A 23,407-nucleotide genomic window follows, 5' to 3' on the forward strand; every position below is an offset into this window, starting at 1 on the left:
TAAATTATATTATATCCCCTTCCAAAAATGGAAGGAAGGAAGGCAGGAAGGAAAGCAGGAAGGAAGGCAGGAAGGAAGGAAGGCAGGAAGGAAGGAAGGAAGGAAGGAAGAAAGGAAGGAAGGAAGGGGAGAGATAGAAGCCAGGTAGCAGTGGTTCACACCTGTAATCCTAGCTACTCAGGAAGCTAAGATCTGAGGATCTCAGTTTGAAGCCTCCACTGGCAGGGAAGCTCATGAAACTCTTATCTCCAGTTAACCACCCAAAAAGCCAGAAGTAGAGCTGTGGCTCAAGTGGGAGAGCGCTAGCCTTGAGCACAAAAGCTCAGCAACAGCACCCAAGTCCTGAGTTCAAGATCCAGGACTGGCACATAGAAAAAAAAGAAAAAAGGAAAGAAGGAAGGAAGGAAGGAAGTGACTTATCAGTGAGATCCTGAGGATAGCAATTTCAAGCCTTGAGAAAGTGAAGATAATATCTTCCACAAAGCAGTAAATGACTCTTTCAGTTTTGCAAAGAATTCATCTTGCCAGTAACTGCTCAAATTTCAAGACAATGTAGAAAAGGCCTTCAAGGGGCTCAGTTAATACATGATCTTAGTTATTAAACAAATGTTAGAATATATCCCAAAACTTGGGTGTTATTTCTCAATTTAACAAAATAACTGAACTCATGATATTAAAACTGAATTCCTAATATAATGTAAACATGAATAAAGCATTTATACAGAGCAAGAACAATCATCTCAACACATATTCCAGATTTATCAACTTTGCACACACTTTTGGAAGAGTTTGACAAATTTTAACAGAACATTTAAATACAATAAGCCTTTTTTTTGTAAAATGATGTCCTCAGCATCTGGCAGTTGACTTTAGACAACTGTATGAGCTCTGTGGACTGACAGTATCTTAGTTTTATAATATATGAGTACAAAATTTTCACATAAGAATCAATTGGAGCACAATCCACTCACATGTGTGATAAGATATTTTCTCTGCAGGGTGTCCTGGCCCAGAAATGCTAGACTGGTAAATTACCCAAAATAAGTTCACACAAGATGTTTTGTTTTATAAGACTCTAACCATTTATTTAACAAGATAGCAAGTTCTAATATCTCATACTTTTCTACAGTTTCTACATTTAAAATTACAAGAAAATGAGACTCGCATTCTACAGTATACAATATTACAAAAGAGTTCATTATAAATTTAGATCAGCTAAAATACTTTCTCTAATGATTAGGATTCATTATCCTTTAGTGAAGTGAGGTGACATTTTCATGTGGAAAATGTCCCTGTCTTTCTGTCAGAGGAGACATTATCACTAGCACAATATTCTCTTCACTTTGACATGCCCATCAGTGAATTTCTTTTGCCAGTCAGTAAGACAGGGGAAAGCCCATTTCTTTATTTTGGCGTAAGTCCTTTTAACTTAGGAAAGAATTCAAATGCATGTGAACCAAAGGGTAGAGGTTGATTTTCATCCTTTAACCCACCCACTGTCTATACAGTCAGTGTAGACTACACAGCTGTCCCTGTGGATGTTGCTTATGTGCTGATCGCTGTGCTGTTACCTTTTATTAGTGTGAATGTGTGAGAAACTTTTGATAACATGTAGCACATAAGAGAAATGACAGCAGATCTCTCTCTCTCTCTCTCTCTCTCTCTCTCTCTCTCTCTCTCTCTCTCACACACACACACACACACACAAATTCAAATCCTTGTTCTTACAAACTCTGAAAGCCAAAGATCACTTATGCCGTACAGAATCGGGGGGCTCTCTTCCCAAGTGCAAAGTGCATTTTCCAGGTTTCTCCAGAGCAAAGGCAGGGTGAACACCCTCATTAAACCTGTGCCTCACGATGAAGAGCATCTGCCCGCTCTCCGCATTTATAAATACAAGTCTCTGGTTGTTGTAGTCCAGGAGAATGCCCACTCTGGCTGCATGCTCAGTCACTTGGACGTCACTCAAAATGCCACTGTAGAAAAATGTATATCTGAAAGGAAACAGGATGGAATTTTTTTTAAAAAAAGAAAACTTTGGAAATCTTGAAGAGTTTGAAAATCACTTCGAAATCACCAAGTTTTCAGTTTTGAATTTCAATTCAAAATATCATGAGTTGTAATGATTTTGTCCCAACTACTTTCATCAGATTCTTCCTAGATGCTAAAATGCACAGCTCATCCCAACAGAGGAGCATTTTTAATAATTTTTGCTCTTTCTGCATCAGGAAGCAATCCCAGAATAACCAACATATGCCTCCCTTGTGATTTTTTTTCTCTCTCAACATTCTAATTCTTTTCCGGCTGCCCACATGTTTTAACTACTGCATTCATGGTGTGTCATTCTTTTGAATAAAACTCCTTTGTGGCTGCCATGTATTATTTTGTTAAAAGTACTGCAGGTTTGCCTTCTATACAATGTATTAATTTTACACTTTTAAAGATTTATAGGTAACTTACATAAGGACTTTTATGAAGTTTAAGAACGTTGTTACTAGTTTTGTCAACTTTATGCTTTGCATATCTTCCTCCTGCCCCAAACCAAAGGCTTTGCAGCCTTTGATTTGTCTCAACTCAAATAAATTCAACTCAACAAGTGTTCTGTAGGCCTACCTATGTTTTCAGTGCTTTTCTTGGTATTCTAGAGACTCTATGGAGTCATCAGGAAAAAACTGTTACTGGCTCAAACAGGCCTAGGACTGAGAACCCTCATAAAGGCACAGACAGTTCACTTGTGGCTCACTCGCCACAATTTCTCTGCACATTTTGGTTCTGAAGGGGAAGGTTCAAAGCCACAGAAGGAAGGAGATATTGCTAACCAGAAAAAGCTTAATTGACCCATTGAAAAACTAACCCAAGTTCAGAGTTTCCTTCCTCCCAGTCTTAGATACCAAGAGTGAAGCTGTGAAAGCAGGAGAGGAAGGAAAGAATGAGAGATAGAAAAAAAGAATTGAGAGATGGGCTTTTAATCTCAAGTGGTAGATCTGTGTGCTGGGGTAGGCATGTAGGCAACTTGGGACCTAGAGATGGACTTTTGACCTATGATGTTAGCCTGAGATCCAGAAGCTCAAGGGCAAGTATTTATGGAATAGTAAGTTGGCAGCTTCACTGCTGAAAGAAAGAAACAGAAGGGAGGTCAAGGGTCAAGAGTCAGGAAGATAGGTAAGATGAATGCACTGATCAAAGGCATTTTGGGTACCTTACTATGAGAGATGATGGAACATTAGGAAGTTCTAGAACCTAGAGGGCAGAAGTGTTTCTGGTGACATTGACATCAGTATGGGCTGAGGCCACTCTTAGGGAGCAGGGGAGCTCATGCTCAGCCAGTAAGAATAGGCACAACTGGGCTAGGCATGAAGAGGGAGGAAGCGATTCAAGCTGAGAGGGTAGTAGGACCAACGGTAAAGTGGCAGAAAGCCTGCTTGTCATCAGAAAAAAATATCACTATCTGCCTGACTTGTTGGAACAGAGACATGGGAGTGGCTTTTAGGGTATCATATGGATAAGCAAATCAAGGGTAAGGCTCCAGACCAGCTCTGTTGAAAATAGTAGCTACTAGTCACAAATGTCCATGTAAATTAAAATCAATTAAAAGTGAATAAAATTCAGATTTTCAACCCCAACTAATCACAATTCAAGTGCTTCATAGCCACTTATGGCATCATTTTTCTAGTATTGCAGAAAAGACTATTGCATAACACAGGTCTAAAAAGTTCTAAATATGCAAAAAAGCTTGGAAGATCCCTATCCCAGAGGGCCCAGGGCTGGTCAGTCCCATTTGATCCCCCTAGTACAGAGGCCAAAGAGGGAAAGATGTCCCTTGAAGCTTTTACTCTACCAGTTCCACAGGACCTGTAATCTGCCCAACCCTATGTCTGCCTCTGCTTTCTGCTGAGCACAAGAGGTCCTCCATCTTATTATGGTTTAGTCTTAAATGAAAATGCATGCAATGATTGAAGAGCTTGATCTCTCAAAGGCTCACATACTAAGGGCTTCATTGTCAGACTGTGAGGACACTGAGACAGAGGAATCTTCTTTAGAAGGTGAGGCTGTGTGGAAGGAAATGAGGTCAATTGAGAACATACCTTTGAAGAGATACCTGCCCCCCACACCCTGATCTCCAGCCTCATTAAGGGGAACAGTTTGCCTCTGCCATATGTTCCTACCACTACAACAACCTATGCTGACAGAGGTGCAAAGCTCTGAGAACCTCATAAGGGCACAGACACTTGTGGCTCACTGCCACAATTTCTCTGCACACTTTGGTTCTGAAGGGGAAGGTTCAAAGCCAGAGAAGGAAGGAGATACTGCTGACCAGAAAAAGCTTAATTGACCCATTGAAAAAACTAACCCAAGTTCAGAGTTTTCTTCCTACCAGTCTTAGATACCAAGAGTGAAGCCCTGAAAGCAGGAGAGGAAGGAAAAAATAAGAGATAGAAAAAAAGAAATGAGAGATGGCCGAGTGACATGGACCAAAACCATGAGCCACAATAACCCTGGAAAACTACTTATTTTTAAACTGTGTGGTATTGAGGATGAAACTTAGGACCATACATATGACAGTCAAGCACTCTACCAATGAGCTTGTCATTTTACCCCTAGTCCTTTCATTTTCAATTTTTTAGGTGCCCTGGTTGGCCTCTTGCTTGGCTATACTTCTGCTTTTGCCTCCTAAGTATCTGGAATTCTGGGTATGCACTACCACACCTGATGCAAACTTTTCTAGAAAGGGACAAATAGTAAACATCTTAGGATTTGAGTCCTTATCAGCTCTGTCATCATCACTCAAAGGTAGCTACAGACAACACATACACAAATTAACATGACTATTCTAATAAAACTTTATTCATACAAGCAGGCCAGGGGGTCCTTTTTAGCCTATGGGTTATGGGTTTCCAGCCTGTGATACAGACAAGTACTAGAGAAGGAGGTGGGGATCTACTTCTTCCTTACTTCTATTGATTTTTTTCCCAGAGCATCATCTTGTGGTCTTTGTTCATTCTGAGGTGAGCTTAGATGCAAACACTTCTGTTAGGCATCTCCCAAGAGCCTCTTCCTCATGGCCATGAGTTAACTGAAGAGACACATCTGCCTCTCCATAGGGATGAAAGACAGTGAGGTTGGTTGGGTCAGAGCTCTGGATGGGTAAGTCTTGCTTAGTTAATAAAGATCAGTGTGAGAAGCCCTCTTGTCTTCAGGAACAAGCCATGTCTCTAAAACTAGTTTCCTCAGTGGCCATAGTTTACTCTCCATACACTTGACTCTGATTTTTCTTAGTTGCTTCAGAACTGAGGACAAGGAAGAAGAGATGTTCCTCATTGCCCAAAGCTCCCTGCTAAGACATCTTATACATGACATTTTGAGTGAGAACAGAGAGGTCTCAGCTTACCTCTGTGGTTCAGAGCAGTGCATGTACCACGAGGTCTCCCCTTGTCCCAGGGCCCCAGCCTGCACGGCTGAGCTGGAGCAGATGCCAAGTCGATAAGCTGGGCAGTCTGTGACTGTAGTTTCCCAGTAATGCTGGCCACATGCTGGTAGCTCCTCACCCAGCACTGAGGGGATTCTGCAGGCAAAGTTAGTCAGATGAAACACAGCATAGGAATAGCCAAACTTAATCTTACAAACACCATCACTCGCACACCCTCGGGAAAGATTCTATCTTTGACTAAAGAATATGTTCTTTATTCTCCTAACCCTAGCCAGATTACCCCAGAATTCTCCTAAACCCCTACATGCATCTGACATATGTCCATTGTCTCATACACAGTATGCACATATGGCACATTATGTGTCTTAAGGAAACCAGGAAATAAATAGAAGAATGGCGAAAGGAAGAAAATGGCACAATTTCTGCTTCTTCACAGAGGGAAGAAGTAAAAGGAGGGAACATGGCTTATAAAGTTTTCTCCCAAGACCTTTCTGAGGCTGACCTCAAACTCAGAATCTTCCTGCCTCTGACTCCCAAATGCTAGGATCACAGGTATGTTCTGCCCTGCCTGACCTCTGAAATCTCCTTTAGCTGTATGCCAGTGTCTGCTGACCTTCCTGGTCAAGAGTCCTAATGAGGTACAGTTCTGAACCAGCAAGACAGCTCATGAGGCCAGAGCAGGTCCCTGTGCAGTCGACCCGGTCTGATCAGGGAGCTTTGTGGAGGCTGTGGGAGACATTCTCCATGCCTCCGGCCTCTGTGGATTGAAGTAGGTGTCACCTACTTGGTTGGCTAAAGACTGCTTATCATCTCACCATAGCTGTTTTTACAAGAGCACCATGAAATTAACCAAAGCACTTTCAACTGCTGAGGGTGACCTTGTTTGCCTGAACTGTTCAATTTTGCTTGGAAATGGCTGAGACAGCAAGAAGGCACTTTAAAAAAAAAAATTCAGCAGCGTTGATATTCAATCCGCACCCTGTCCCTCTCCCTCCCCACCTCCTTTACCAGATGAGAAAATGATGAATGCTAGGCAGTGTAGTTCACTTTCTCATGTCTTTACCTCATTTGAGAGAGGCACCAGGTGACAAGCCCTCACTCCCAGGAGCAAAGCCTGGCTGCCTGATATTTATGAGCTAATTTTCAGGTTAATAATAAATAAACAAAATTCTATAAAAACACACTACACTTTTCATCACTTATTATCTATGAGCTCTTGCCAACCTCCAGTCTACTTTGCTTATAGATTGTTTTTGAGAAATCCAAAAAAGATAGAAGACCAATTTTCATTTTCCCCCCCTCAGAATTCATTCACAAGTATATTTTTAGCACCTCTAATATTCCAGGCCCCATGTAAATTCTGGGGATTCAAAGATACATGAGACGGAGCTGATGCCCAGCAGATCTTCTTGAGCGAATGCTTGAAGTGACTCCATGAGTTCTATTGGTCCTTTTGTACAGATTTGGTTCAGGGGCTCCAGGCCCCAAACAGACCTGGCCATTTTCAGAAGCAGGTAGCACTGCTAGATCACAAGCAGGTGAGGAACATGGGTGGGGGAAACGGTGCCTGCCGCCACGGACTGGCTGCCAACAGGGGGTCAACACTGTGCATGTCAGCATCCTCTGACCAATGTGTCTCAAAAGATTTTCACATACTTTCCTCCATTTGGCCATTTCCACCCTCAGAATAACTCCTAGAGGGTGCAGGAAAATTTCAGGACCATCCTCAACTGATTCTGGGGCCAGAATCAAGAACTCAAACATCCTCAACCCACCCTTTCCCCAGGGACAGAAGGGCTTAATGCCTGTGTGCGTCTTACCATGCCAAATCATATCTATCGAAATGAACTCCAGGAAATGAAAACCAAAGGTCATTTCTTTTTAGCTGTTTTTCTTTTCTTTTTCTTTTTTTGTTCTTTTTTTTGTTCATTTATGTGTCTTTGAGAGTGTAAGGAAAGACACAGAAATGGAGGGACAAGGGTGAACAAATGCAGCAACAGTCCTCACTGGACATTATGTTGAAAATGAACTATACAATTTGTGGGTGAGGATGGGAAGGAGCAAGGGAAAGGGTGACATTGACTTATGTAACTCTAACCCCTTTCTACATCACCATTATCATAACAATTTAAATTTGTTTAATTTCAAATATGGTAGGCCCCCCTCACTTTAAAAACATGGTCCTCAGCCACTCCACTGACCACTGGATTATATTCTGTTAATGGAAATACTGCTCCAATGTATACATTAGAATAAAAAAGCTGGATTGTATGGTAAAAAGAAAAAGCCATCCTCTTCGCTATGCACTTGATACCTAGCTTGCTTTGGAAAATAATGGGATTATTACCAGACCCTTTTAATACCTTAAAACAGTCACTGTTTTAAACAAAACCACCTGTGCTTATATGCTTATAACACTTGCTCCAAGTTAGGAACTATCCCTGCCAATTCTCTTTACCTTGAACATGACTGCTATAGAAGTATGCACACATCTATGTTTCTGCCACATCCACACACATTCATCAAACCAAGAGCACACTTGGGTGAGGCCACACTGAAGCAACCACCCTAATGCTCCACTGCTGAACCTCAGCCAGCTCAGGCTACACTCTACTTACTCTGTCAGCCGTCTCCTCTCAGTGAAGCTGATCACTGTCCCATTAGAAGAAATCTGTAGAGCAGGATGAGCTGTTTCTCTCAACAAAAGAAATCTGGTTCCTACGTATTGTAGTTAAGAAAATAAGATGATAATGTTGCGGTAGTGTCAAATACTAAAGCCCACATTTAAAACCCTACTCTTCCTTTCCCCTGATACCCAAGTCCCCACTTCCCCTCAGTTTTTTCAGATCCAGAGCTGAAAACATCATTCATGAGTCCTGGCTGGTCATTTCTTCCTGGTGCCAGAGCATACTCTTTTAGGCAAATATGTCCGTGGACCAGGAGCCCCATATCACCTGAAAACCAGGTAGAAATGTAACATCTCAGCCCCACCCTAGACCTACGAAGTCAGAATCTGTTCTTTAACAATGCCCTCAGAAAATTTGGGTACACATTAAAATGAGGGGCACAACCAGTATAGCCTATAGAAGGGACTCCAGTGATGGATGGAACAGGTGCCATCTTGGGGGCAGGGGATAAAAGATTCCTCAGGCAGGCAACCTTTGTATCTTCTCTTCCTCAGGCCGGCCTTACCTCCATGATAAACAAGGCACAGAACAAGTTGTTGCTTGTTAAGCAAAGGACTTAACAAGTCCCATCAATCTTGTTCCATCTGTGGATCTAGGATAAGGTAATAAGATGACCACCTTTCTATTCATCAACTACTTCACAATAATTATTGGCATTGTCTGGGTATTACCTCAAAATGCCATTGTACCGTTTTATCACTTCTTTTCATTCCTTTTATTCATTTATTCATTCACTCAACAAACATTCATTACCAGGCACCACTGGGTCAGCTGTCATCCTCATTATTCAGGAGGCAGAAATCTAAGGATCATAGTTTGAAGCCAGCTGTGACCATCTAAGAGACTATCTCTACCCAGTTAACCAGCAAAAAAGCCAGAACTAGAGTTATGCTTAAGTGGTAAGGTGCCAGCCTTGAGCAAAAAAGCTAAGCAAGAGCATAAAGTCCTAAATTCAAGCCTTAGTACCAGCACACACACACACACACACACACACACACACACATACACACACACACACATCTTACTCACCAGATGACTGTGGAAAGATTTCTAAAACTACAAATGTTCAAGCCCATCTCCAAATCAGTTAAGTCCATTTCTCAAGGAGTGGAGCCAGGGTATCAGTATATCTAAGTATGTTAGCTGATTACTAATGGCAGTCAAGCTTGAGAACCTCTGAACAAGAAAAGCCAAAGAAACATCTTGCCTTTGGACCAACCTTGGCACCTCATAAGGACCACCTAGCCATAACAGCTTTATGAAGTTGCCTTCTAAGATGCCTTCTCTGGAAGGTAGAAGGGGAAGAACCAAGATGCCTGCACACAGCTTGTTGAGCACACAGAACATACCTCTAGTGGAGATAAGGGCAGCTTCGCTCTGTTCACTTGTCCCGAATGCATTGATGGCTCTCACATAGAAGAAGTAATTGTCATTAGGTTGGAGGTTAACTTTCAGCTGGAGTCCTTTAATTCCAGAGAAAGATCTAAAGACAGTGAGAAAATAATATCAAATATAGTACCATGTGCTAAATAATTTACTTCAATTCTGTAGTGAATGGATATCTTTTATTAACAACAAATAACTATCTTCTTCCCTTTGTATTGACACTAGAGTTAGCCAGGTAGATTCTGAAATTTTCCTCTTGTCTATTAAGATTATGTTTTATGAAATCATTTCTATTTTTGCCAGTTTTTATCCCCCAGCATGTGCTTTCCACAACACTCTTTGGAACAGCTATAGATAGATAGATAGATAGATAGATAGATAGATAGATACATACATACATACATACATACATACATACATACATACATACATACATACATACATACTAGATATAATTTTTGAAAAAGAAAAGACTGGGAATTTCATGGTCAATGAATTTCCAAGAATTTATATTTTTAAATTTTTGACTGAGGGGATACTTTCAGAGTAAGATACTAAAAGAATTTATAATCTGAAAAGTCCTAATTATCTCATTAACTGGTCTGAACTGTGGAAAACTTGGGGTAATAATTGTGTTCATGGCTATCATGCCAAACACACAAGTTATCTATTAACTTTTAAGTAATAACTGCCAGTCTTCAAAGAAGAATATCTTATAAAGCAAAGTTAAACCTGTCAAGAAAAAGAATTTTAATTGTTGGGAAAGACAAGGGGGAACCTTGATTAAAAAAAAAAAAACCTCCAAGATGCTATTGCTAAGGCATTTGTTCAAATGGAAAGAAAAGTAGTGGGAGCTGAAAGCAGTAATTGGGCATGTGCCCAGGGGACTTGCTGGATCTGAAGATGGAGCTCTCTGGTCTTGCCAATCAGCTGGAATAGCTTTGTGCTTCTTACTCATTCGCTTCCCTCTGCTTGATATGATGGAAAACAGGAATAGCCACACCAGGCCTTTTTCCTACAGTCTCCATTTGGACAAGCCTGGAGAGAGTTACAACTTGGGCAAAGATGCTAATGAAGGAACTATTGTCAAGACTGTTGGAGAGGAGGAATCTTGTTTCCTGGAGACACGTGCTATGGATCCATAAAAGGCATGGCATATTTGCCTTTCTGATCTTTCTTCCATGGTACTGTTTCCTTTCATTTTTTTCCCCATCTTTCCTCCTTCCTTCTCTCCCTTTCTTCCTTCCTGCTTTCTAGTCTTCCTTCTTCTCTTACTTCTATCTTTCTTCCCTTACTTCTATCTTTCTTCCCTTCTCTTCCTGCCTTCTCTTTGTCCTTCCTTCGTTTATTCCTTCAGTCCTTCCTCCTTTCCTTCCCTTTTTCTTACTTTCCTTCTCTCATTGCTTTTTCTTTCTTTCCTTCTTTCTCTTTTTCTCTTTGTCATTAACCAATGTACTACCAAGCATTAGAATCACAGTATTGGATTTTTTTCAGGGTATTTCTACGTTTATTGACTTTTTTCACTTCTTAATATCTGCCTTAAAGAACATGAAGAATTAGAGAAAAAGAAACATTGACTCAGAAACTGCAAATATTTTTTTCCAGTGCTGGGGACTGAACCTAGGACCTTGCAGATACACTGTGTCCTTGATGTTTTGAGACAGGGCTTTGCTATGTAGCCTGGGCTGGCCTCAAATTTGAAGTTCTCCCGTTTCAGCCTCCTAAGTAATGCCTTGGGTCTCACACATATGCCCACATTGTGCCCAGTGCTTAGAACTGCTTTAAAGCAAATAAGTCTATATAGAACAACAAAACCACCCCATCTTATGTCTAAAAGCACAACACTCACAGTGTAATTCACAGGACAGGAGAAGGGGACAAGCGGAACTGTGCTATGTAGTGCTTGGACTTGGAAAAGGTCAGTACAAGCTCATCAAATGATGTTGGTTGTTATTTCTGAACCTATCACCTGACCAGGCTCTCTGGGGCACACTATATTTAGATGCACTGAGAATGGATGCATGAAATTGAGCCACATGACCATAAACATCTAACTCTACTGCAGTGACTTAGTGAAATCTATGTCCTAGAATTGAAAGTGTAAAACTCAACTAATATCTACAATATTCTCAGGCAGATGTATTGCTTATCTGATTTAAATTGAAAGAAATGTTTTAAATAAAGATTGATTATAATTAGGAATAAAATTATTGTCTCAGCGTGTATGAGAAAGTGGTTGCACTTCATTCATTCATTTATTAAATAAGTGAATGATTGGTCACTTATTGATCACTTACAATGTGTTCAGGCCCTGTCACCTGCATGTCATCCTGAAACCTAAAAGCTATACATATGGCAAGGATAGATGAGGGATTTTTAACTCTAGAGACCACACCTGACATACTGGCTTCATTTGTAGCAATGTAGTTGTTATAAACCAAGGATGCTGTTTTCTTAGGTGTTTGCTTTTAAGGCTTATGTGGTCTGTCAAGGAGAAAGTTCCATAGGTATCATTAACTGTAAGCCAGTCCTCCCCCACTTAAATACAGAATAAAGGTTCACATGGCACTAAATCAAAACACAAGAAGAGAACTCACTTTGACTGTATATAAAAAGGCTTTGCAGGTTCAACAAGAATGCACCATGCCCACACAGAGACTAAAATAAAAGCACCAAAGCAGTATGAAATGTGGACACATTTTATTGTCCACAAGTTGCCATGTCATGCTCAAGCACTAAGAACAAAGTAAAGAAAGGTAAGTACAAATGATGCATTGTCATAGCTATTTGTCGTGTCTGATTCTACTTAGATGTCACCAGAGTTTTCATATCAACTCTTTTTAACCAAACAAAACCTTTAAAAAAAATTGAGATTTGTGATCTGTAGAGCAGCATCCTCCAACAGATTTTGACTTTCTTAATTCCAAAATGAAGTTGAAAATGAAGCCACATGACTTGTCTAGAATTTGGCCTAGGGGCTGAGAAGGTGGCTCAGTGGTAGAGTGCTTGCCTTGCATGTCTGAGGCCCTGGGTTCGATTCCTCAGTACCACATAAGAAAAAAGAAAAAAGCTAGAAGTGGCGCTGTGGCTCAAGTGGTAGAGCGCTAGCCTTGAGCTGAAGAGCTGAGGGACAGCGCCCAGGCCCAGAGTTCAGGCCCCATGACCGGACCAAAAAAAAAAAAGAATTTGGTCTAGTTCAGCATAGTTCAAGTTCATAGGGTATCCAAATTGGGTCAGTGATCAGAGGGCAGATAGGAAATAGACCAGGCTTCGTTATGAAAGGGTTTTAGTCTGTAAACAATGTGACCCAAGTGGATGACTATGACTAAAAGTCTACAGCCACTAAGGAAGTTCAATAGACAACAGGAAATGTCTCCAGTAGGCTTACTTGGAATCTAATCATGAGATTTGCCCTACAAGTGGCACAGTGCAATGGAGGGAGTGAAAGTTCCAGGGAAGTGAAGACAAAGAACGCCTTGGAATACTAACATGTTGGAATACCTACATGTCAGCAGATTACCGACTGCTGGTGGAGCATTATTAGCCCCTGTGAGGCTGGCACTTCCTGAGCTCTATGCTCAGCTAGTGCTAAAGGACTCTCAACCTGCTCATCTCTCCATCAGTAAGAAAAAGAACATTTATTACATCCATGTTGAAAAGCAGAAAGTAACCTAGAGAAACCCTACAATCACCTTAGAAGGCCACAGGCTACCATGTCAATGAGACATTGGTCTCAGAGGCCAGAAGTGGAAGATTCCAAGAGGCTGGTGAGTATTCTGGATGGAAGGCCTTTGGGAATGACTAGGAAGTTGGCCATGGTTAATGTAGCAAGGATAATTTTATGTAAAAATTGAAAAGAAATTTTATGCAGTAAGAAATAATTAGGGATACTATGTTTATGGGAGAATTACTAAGAACATTCAAGTCAGAGAGAGGTATGAGGTTAAAAAAGAAACTGGGAGATAGTAGGTAAAATTATTATTTGTAGATGGTGTGACTGTTTATTTAGAAAATCCAAGACAATTAGCTATGATAATAGAAATAATAAAGTATTTATTAAGATGGCTTTATATGAAACTAATAAAAAAAATCAGGGGCTTAGAACATAGTTCAGTAGTTAAGTCAGTAGTAGAGTCCCTGCCTAGTATACTGGAAGTCTTGCGTTCCAGTCCCAGAATCCCTCCACCCCGACCAAAAGAAAAAAAAAGCCTACATATATAATTAACAAATAGAAGATGAAACAAAAGATCTTTCAATACCCTCTACTGTTCTCTCACTACCCTATGACAAACATAACAATGTGTAAGATTTATATGAGGAACATTGTTAAGATACTGAGGGTGGGGAGGGAGACACACACCAAAAAAAAAAAAAAAACGGTGAATAAATGAAGTCACATCAGTTCTTCTTATAGAAAAACCACAACATATAAAACCTTCTATTCCCCCTAAGTGATCTATCAGTTTAACATGATCTCTAAAAATGACAAGTTGTCTGGGACCAACTTAACTAAAACGTAATATAGAGTTGCAAATAGAAAAAAAAATATGAAAGGACAATCTAACTTACCAGGGATTCTAAGTTGTAAAGTTATACTAATAAAAAAATATGTTATTTGGATATAAATAAATGGCTCAAAGTAACAGACTATAAAGTTATAGTCAGGAATGAAACCAAAAACAGAGACTCCTACTTTTTATTTAAAATGAAAACATTATATGTATGCTATATAATTATATATAATGACGCATTTCAGATCAAAAGAAGAAATGATGGGTTTTATTGAAACATTTGTAAAGCCACACTAAATAAGAAAAATAAAGTTGGATTCCTTACGGCACACCTCTTCTTACAAGTGAAATTAAGAAAATAGGAGTTAGGGGGCTGGGAAGGTGGCTCAGCGGTAGAGTGCATGCCTTGCAAGCATGAGGCCCTGGGTTCGATTCCTCAGCACCACATAAACAGAAAAAGCCAGAAGTGGCACTGTGGCTCCAGTGGTAGAGCACTAGCCTTGAGCTGAAGAGCTGAGGGGCAGCGTCCAGACCCAGAGTTCAGGCCCCATGACCGGCAAAAAAAAAAAAAGAAAGAAAGAAAGAAAAGAAAAGAAAAGAAAATAGGAGTTAGAAGCATGGCTCAGGTTAGAGCACCAAGCTATGAGGAAAAGCATCAGATATCAAGTTTGAGTTCCCAGTTTTGGACAAAAAGAAAAAGAAAATAGGAGCAAGAAGCTAGATGACAGATAGCTAAAATATCACATAAACTAAAAGCAATTTTCAAAAGAGATCGATAAGTTCAACTAAATTAACATTTGAAGTATATTTTTTAAAAGATTTGCAACTCATCCATTTCACACATGAAAGGGAAAAAAGAGAGCTTCCATTAAAAAATAAAATGTCATAATCTAAGGCAACAGATAAAGGAAATGAACAGCTCACAAAAAGGGAAATAGTAGCTCTGAAACCTATAGCCATTTGGCATAGTGAAAGAAATGCAGAGTTAAACCATATGATTCCAGCTTTTACCCACCCAATTGCTAACAATCAAAGGTTCTACCATACCATATACTAAGACACAGAACCAAGCACCTTTAGACACCAGCTAGGGAGAAAAGCTACCACCTCTATGAAGACAATTACACAATGCCTATCACCACTCAATACATACCTACTTTATGGAATTGTTTTAAAGGAATATAAATATAAAAAGAGAGAATTTGTACTACAGATTCATTTGTACATCTGTGAAATTACATATATATATATATATATATATATATATATATAATTTACTACAGCATTGGTGGTGGTGGTAAAAAGAGCATAGCAGCTTATATGCCTCTCAATTGAGCAAATAAATCCCATCCTTAAGAGAGAAAGAAATGGTATTGTTTTGATTTTTAATTGAGGCAGTTCCATATGTATTGGTATGGGATGCTCAATACAACATTTTGATAAGCAAGAAAAGCAAGATGGTAGAAATACATACACAGTATGTTACCATTTATTGAAAAAAACTATAGATGCTTTTATGTGCACAGACTATCCAAAAGGATAAATACGAATCAATTAACATTTTCATCTGGGGATGAAAATTAAGAGCTAAGTTTAGGTAGAAAGGAAATTAATTTTCAGTGTATTCCCTTTTTTTGGTTATGTGTTGAATTTGTAAATTTCTTTACCTATCCAAATTAAGTAATTTACTTTTGTTTGCAAATTCTTTATTGTGATTAAGTGATTACATAAATTCACAAATTTTACAGTATTGTGGGATAGTGATGCTTAGTTAAATTCACAAACACATTCTCACTCTCATGGGGCAAATTGTCTATTGTGGTCTATAACGTTTATGAGTTCTATGAGCTTTGACAATAGTTATTTCTTCCACATCAGGTGATGTGCACATTCCTTTCTTTTTGCATATGTCAGTTGTTCCCTCTTTCCCACTCATTCACGTTTAATAGCTATACTAGCAGGTCAGGAAGGATCTAGGAGTTAGTTGGATGTTCTTGGTTTCAATAAGCCTCTCTAGGAATTTGTTAATTCAGTAACACATGCTTGGAACCTTGAGGTACTGGCAATAGGGAATAGATGCTCTCTGCACTGCCCCATTGTACACTGGATCTAAGCTGCTTTCAGGAGCAGCCTGTGTGTAGACAATATGCAGGAATCCAGTGCCATGACTCCTGGAAGCAGCCTACGATGGTGCCATCTCTGCGGTGCACAGCAGATGGCTAAGTATGAATTGTTGTTTAAAAACACAGTTGGCTCTTACTGGCATGCACATTGGCAGCACCAACATCCAGCCAGTCAGTCAACACCATTTACTGTGAACTATGAGCGAAGCACATGCTGGGCTCTGTGGGACCTGTAAGGGAAGCAGTGTTTCCCAACCTGTCTGAGCATCGTAAGCCTTCTGAACTGGCTCCTCCTTCCCTCCCCTCCCCCTCTTCCTCTGTTTTGAGACAGAATATGTAGTTCTGGCTGATATCAAACCCACTATGTAGCCAGGCTGGCCTCAAACTTGAGATCCTCTTGCATCAGCCTTCCAAGTGCTGGGCTTACAGACAAGCACACCCACACCCCGTTTCCGAACTAGAATATCATGAGAGGAGCCTGTACAATTCAATGTTCAACAAGCATCCCGGTTCATTTTTATGATCACTGAGATTTGGGAAACACAATCAAGACATAGTATGGGGGATGAGAAAAGGTAGAAAGGAGAGAAAGGAAAAGGAAAGTACTTGAGAACATGAGCAATATTAAATACAAGAACAACTAATCAAATAGCCATGGCTGAAGCTATTTATAAAACCTTACCCAACTATAAAAATAGCAATTGTTTAAAGTAAAAAAAAACAGGTTAGACCAGGATTAAGAAGAAAATTGTTGATATACCTTATATTTCTTCTATTATATACTTTATATTCCATTTATAAAACTCGATAAATATAAAAATTTTAATGGAACTGTTTTTTTTTGGATGAATACGTATACTAGGATACTCAATTTTAATTAAACCTCACTTCATGACTGTGCTGAAAAACAGTTCAAGGGCTAAGTGCTGATAACCTGGGGCTAGGATTCCCTGTGGTTAGAATGTCTCATAACATCAACACAGCTGAGAGTTCTAGAGGAAGGATCCCGGACATCTGTTTTCTCTCTAGCAACCCTCCCCAAACCTGAATGATATCATTTACATTGCAGGCAGAGAAACCCTGGAGCCTCCTAACATGCATGCTCCCAGATTCTCTGAGCACTTCCTTATCACTCCCCGCCACATATGTCGACAATTACAAAGTCCCTGTAGACCTGCCTGTATGGATTTTAACTCTATGCATTCCTTCAGATCTGATTTTTTTAATGGTTGCATAGGACATGTTTTCACATCTTTGGTAAAACTGCTCTTAAAAGACAATCACTATTATCTTGTTTAATAGCCCTTATATAAAGATCTCCATGAAAAATTCATCTTAGAGCTGAATGTCAAGAAATATAATTGTCTCTCTTAGTGAAATGTTGTGCTTCCTTTTTAAAGAGATGAGTTATGTAATCTTTCTTCCTCTCTCTTGCTCTCTTCCCCCTCTCCAGTTTTCACTTCAGCTGCCAAGACATTCAGATTTTGAATTTTATGTTCCCTTGAGGTACTGTTCTCACCCTGAGCTCCCTGATACAAGTCTCCTCACCTCTGCATTATCCGTCTCTTATTCTTACAGGGCTGTTTGAGCAGTTCTATTATGTCTAGGTCTTTTATTGTGAACAAGTTGGATGCTGTAAGAAAGTGACAGAGTCTAAGTTCCAACTGAAGGAACAGGTTGTGTTTCCATTGACTGAGGATTTTCCTGTACAACCAGGAGATGGATGTGACTTCTAAAGCCCAAAGTCAAGTTGGATTCATTTAGGAAGAATTCATTTAGAAAATGCTGGATGCCAAGAATGCAGAGGGACGTCACCTGCACATAGCTCCCTGCACATAGCTCCTAACCTGGTGCGGGCAAACACTACCACATAGACGGCAATTAGCTCTTCAGTACTCAATGCATCTGGGCTCTCCTGTCATCCTTGGGAGCAAGCTGCCTTCTTTACCCACACATTGCAGCTACTGCTGGTCAGTCAGCACCTATGCATCCACCTGAAGGCTTAATAAGGAAGTTATTGTGAGTTTGGGTTTTTTTTTTTTTTGGAAGAGCAAGAAGTGCAGAGATTCTCCACACTTGATTTAGGCAGAAAGTTCATTAGGAGGGGCTGGGAAGGTGGCTCAGTGGTAGGGCGCTTGCCTTGCATGCCTGAGGCCCTGGGTTCGATTCCTCATCAGCACATAAGCAAAAAGAAAAAAGCTGGAAGTGGCACTGTGGCTCAAGTGGTAGAGTGCTGGCCTTGAGCTGAAGAGCTGAGGGACAGCGCCCAGGCCAAGAGTTCAGGCCCCACGACCGGACCAAAAAAAAAAAAAAAGAAAGTTCATTAGGAAACACATCTTTACTTGTCCTTACTGTACAGGGAACGGCAGGTACCCCCACATAGAGCATATACACATTACCTGCTTTACCAGGCAATTCTGTTTCTCCTCAACCAGTGGACCCATAAGCTAGGCACAGAGGACAATGTGGACAAGCCCAGCGCCTAGAAGCTGACCTCTCTTGGGAAGGCTCAGCCTGGAAGACAGAACAGGGAGGGTCTCCCAACCTCACAGCCTCTTCAGGGGCCAGGGAGCAGGGAACAAGAGGCTCATTCCTGCCTGCCTTGTGGAGTATTGAGTCTCACAGATTTGTCATTCACCACACAGATTTTCTCTGCACAGCCCACACAGCTAATCCTTGTACTATATTTCTCTCAGTTTTCCCTCCTCCACCCACACTTCTGCTGACTTCTCTCACACAGGAGAGACAGAACAGCTGAGGAAACAGCCGAGCGGTGGAAAAATTTTGAAAGTGTGTTGAGCCCACCCAACCTGAGGAGAGCATTCAAAGAAAAACAGGAAGAGGGTGAGTAGGAGCTCCCTTGGGCCCCCACACACAAACTGAGGATTGTCACTCCCGCCCACCCCCAGTCCCCACAGGGACCAACTGCTGGGATGGAGCCTCGATGCCCACACGCCAAAATATGCAAATTTCTGTATGGATTATGAAAGAGACAATTGCTCAGCTATTTCAGACACTGTGTCATGGAACTTGAGGGCAGAGTAGGCTTGCCTCATTCAAACACCCACCGGAAGAGTTCAACCAGGACCTTTATTCTTAAAGTGGAACATCTAGAGGCCATCATTCCAGAAGAATGAATTCAGGTCTGAAGATGATCTGATTTTGCTCTGGCAACCAAAATTAGATTCCCCATTCTAAAGGACAATCAATGTCATAGCTCGTGTGTGTGTGTGTGTGTGTGTGTGTGTGTGTGTGTGTGTGTGTGTGTGTGTATCAATCATCCTATTTTCCTTTTTCATTTCCTTTTAACTGCCCTTCCTACAGCAGACCAGGTTTCTGTTTGTTTGTTTTGTTTTGTTTTTCCTGGTACTGGGACTTGAACACAGAGCCCCACTGTCTCACTGTTTCCTGCTGGCTTGCTCCCTCTTAAGCCAGACTTCAGGTCCCACATCTTGCTGGTTGATTGGAAATGGAATCTCACAGAATTTTTTTCTCTAGGTCTCAGCTGAGTAGCTAGGATTACTGACATGAGCCACCAGTGCCCAGCAGATCATAGTTTTTAAGACCGCCCATTTTTATCAGGGATTAGTGGTGGAGAAAAGAGGGGGAATCATTTAATTCTTATGTCCTCTCTCTTTAGCTTAGGGACAGTTCTTAGCCAATTAGGTTCACAAAGTGAGTTATATCAAAAGGAGGTTGGCCAATTCCATTCATTCACTGGTATATGTAACAAACCATTGTGGAGGACCTACACAGATAAGTTCCTCATCCTTACCTGCTTCTTAGTCTAGATAATTTTTATCTTCCTTGCTCCCCTCCTAATCAATTTTAGGAGTGAATCAATTTTGGGATCTAGTTTAGTATAGGATTTTCCAAGGAAAAAACTTTTATAAGAGTTATAAAACCAGTAGATAAATAGGATTATAACTGAGCTATAGAGATTGTAGGGGAATCATATTTTAGAGAGTTTCAAAATGCCATACATAATGAGATCTTCTAAAGCTGGTTGTGAGAACCAGCTTTAACCAGATGGTTCAAACATATAAAACCATGGCCCCTTCAAGAGAGCAGAATTCCCTTCCCTCTGAAACCCTTTGACCAGAGAACCAAAAGACATAAATGGTTTTTTCAGTTCTGGAGTATTGGAATTACAGATTAATTATTTCACCATCTATTGAGACCAGCCTGGAATACAAGACTTGAGAGGCTTGTGCTGATGAGGGCTGACTCTGATACAGTGCATCAACAGTAGATCTGGCAGATAATCAAGGTAACAATTTGTGGCCAAAAAAATTTTGCTCGTTTCAAAAATTTATCTAAAGTCAGACTCAGCAGGGAGCTAAAGAGTCAGCACTGAGCTACGGATGGGCCATGCCATTGCATTTCCTGGTACCAAGGAGTCTTTGAGCATCTAATTGGAAAATAGCCCCATCTTCAACACAGATCCAAACTCTAAAGAATGCCCCACATGTGGGACTTCCCTTACTTTTAAACTTATTGAACTACATGCAGTATATGACAATGGACCCTGAATTGTTCTACCACTGGTATAAACTTCAGCTCCTCATACACTCTTTTGCAATGTAATAAAATCGAACTTGATAGAAAAGTCTCAAATAGAATAAACTAATGACAAGTTTTTTTGTTTCAATAAATCCTACATTAGCTTTGATGAAACTGGTGAATGGCCATTTGATTTTCCTACAAATGGAGCTATGATTGATCTCTTTGGCTTTGGTAGAAGGATTTATTTGGAATGGATTATTGATATCAAATGTCCCCACCTTTTATAGTTTTGAGGCCCCAGGATGATTGGGCAAAGGAAAAATCAAGGGGGTTTGAATGTGTTGCATTCCCTATTATCTGTTTTTCATGTAACAAAGAAATCAAAGACAACCTGGTAATTCCCAGCTGTCAGGCTGTTGACTATGCTAACTCATTGTCATGACAACATTATAAGAATAAGATATACCTGGATGTGAGTCCTTACCTTACACTCTCTCTCCATCATCTACTACCTTGGCCAACTCACTGAAGTCTAGCTTAACAGAGATCACCACTTACCTTCTTTTATTATTGAGAGGATTAACAGAGTAAAAATAATTCCTGGCATGTGAAGGCCTTCAGTGGACACCTTTTCCCTTTTGTTTTCCCTTTCCCTTCTCCTTGTAATTATAATAATGAGATGATATCTCGGCTCCCTCAGTGAGTTGGCTACAAAGTCTCAAGGTTTCCAGATTCCTGCTGATTTAAGTATCCAACTGTGCTGATATGATTTATGCAAATGCCAGCTGGGAATTGCTGCCATAAAAGATGATTCACTTCAGAACATTCATGAACAGTCTGAGCTGGCCTCAGAGAGAGCTAGGCTTTCTTTGCTGATACTGGGGGAGATTTCTATACAACTCACACACTCATAAAATCATATTCTCATAGTATCTAGGGGCTCTGCACAAGGTCCAGGGTATTTTCTTATACATTTACCACATTCTCACTTCGGCTAAAATGCCTCCATCCCACCCGTACACACCCACCCAACCCAATTTGATCATTTCTTTGTGAAGTCTGTCTTCAGCTTGAAAGAAACTATAATTATTGCTCAGTCATATGAAACCTCATATCATAGCTAAATAAATAGCTGTAGATTGATCATGAAGATAATCAAGAGGTCAGACAATATGCTTCATTAAAATGTTGTCTCATTTCATATCATTAGTTCTAATTTACATATCCTGCCAAAATAGTTTATCTCAGTAAATTTGTTTAGAAAGAAAAATTAAGTATCTCAAAACATGAGTATTCATAATGGTGTGTGAAGTTATTCTATCATTGGGACTTTGGAAAACCATCTCATAGGTGGGCTAGCACTTTTAAGTGTCTAGTGATTACATGGACCTTTATTGATAAAATTTAGCTTCATCATTTTAGTGAGAGAACTTCCCATTTCTTTTTTACTAGAAGAATCCTCTCAATACCTTGCAGAGGCAGGTATGTCTCTGTAATAATAAAAGCGTAATTAGCTCATTTATGTTACCAATATATCATGGAGACATTCTGATTTGCATTATACACAAGCTCACTATTAGTTTCCTGAGTTACATGTACCTATTATGATAGTGCCAGTAAAAAGTACATAAAATATGCATAAATCCTGTCTAATGACTCAAGTTAAATATACCTCAAAGAATGTTCTATCTTATTAAAGTTCACATACATTTTCTTATAAGGGAGTTATTATTCTGCATTGTAGAGTGGATTTTATTACAAACATGCAGTTCATTGATGAATAGTGATGGAGCTGTAAATCAAGTCCACAGCTTAATTACCTCTGCAGGATTTGGAGATGCTTTTCTTGCTTGGTGAGCACAAGCTCAGAGATTAGCTATGAGTCTGGAATTTGGTTCCTAGAGTTCTGGGATGTCTTGCTTTCTAGAGCTCTGGGATGTCTCTTTCTGGAAAAGGACTCTTACCTGAGACCCTCACCCTCTGGAGAGTGCTGTCTACAGTACTCTAGAGTGTAAGTCTCTGTGGCATCTGGGTTAGCAGGCCGCCATCGGATGGTGGCTGTGTTCCAACACACAGTGCAGTCCTCAGCGTGAATTACAGGGGTGGAAGGCGCTGCAGAGAGAGAAGCAAAGCAATCGCTAGCAATGTCGGCTTGCTTTCCCTGCTGCTGGGGAAGAAGGCTTAGGTATGATGTTATTTTTAACACTTTTTAAACTGTAGTTTTTGTCCTTTTTTTTTTTTTGGTACTGAGGATCAAACCCAGGACATTGCACTTACTCGGTAAGCATTTTGCCACTGACCTGCATCCCAGCTATTTTAAACACTTTTATTATTAATTTACTGAGATGAATAAAGTAATTTTTATCTGAAAATTCATTCTGTGTTAAAAACCCAAAGGAGATAAAAAGTGTATATAGCTAATAGTCTCCCTCTCTCCTCTGCTTTCTAAGTGGAAGAGTTTTTAATCCATCCCCATATAGCCTCTAATATAGGCTTACAGTAAACCCTGCTCCACTTTATACATTTACTGGACATGTAAATAAATAAACAAAAAAAATCCTTGCCCGTCTATCTTTGCACAAAAGATAGTCATGATCTTGTCTTCAGTAGGTGCTCAATACAGAATTATTTCAAAAGCAAGATGAAAGGATAAAGTTGTAAAGGGCAGGAGCAAGCTAATTCTTCTCTGAGACAACTACAATTATCTTAAAACCAATGCAGCTAGTTGTGTCTATGTCTCCTGCTTCAGCCCCTTATGAAAAGATG

At 40.1% G+C, this 23,407-nt stretch overlaps 1 protein-coding gene across 1 annotated transcript in view; it reads right to left on the bottom strand.

Moving 5' to 3' along the window:
• Positions 1 to 1,706: 1,706 nt before the first annotated feature.
• Cmya5 (cardiomyopathy associated 5) overlaps positions 1,707 to 23,407 on the bottom strand; it is an 87,956-nt gene continuing 66,255 nt past the window's right edge. Inside the window, exons 9-13 of the mRNA XM_013015816.1 lie at positions 22,606 to 22,753; positions 9,465 to 9,598; positions 8,047 to 8,146; positions 5,390 to 5,563; positions 1,707 to 1,994 (exon numbers count right to left, since the gene is read on the bottom strand). Coding sequence (XP_012871270.1) covers positions 1,748 to 1,994; positions 5,390 to 5,563; positions 8,047 to 8,146; positions 9,465 to 9,598; positions 22,606 to 22,753 — 803 coding nt within the window. The 3' untranslated portion in view covers positions 1,707 to 1,747. The remainder of the gene's footprint in view (positions 1,995 to 5,389; positions 5,564 to 8,046; positions 8,147 to 9,464; positions 9,599 to 22,605; positions 22,754 to 23,407) is intronic.

This window comes from Dipodomys ordii, unplaced genomic scaffold (assembly GCF_000151885.1).
Source record: "Dipodomys ordii isolate 6190 unplaced genomic scaffold, Dord_2.0 Scaffold28, whole genome shotgun sequence".
NCBI lineage: Eukaryota > Metazoa > Chordata > Mammalia > Rodentia > Heteromyidae > Dipodomys > Dipodomys ordii.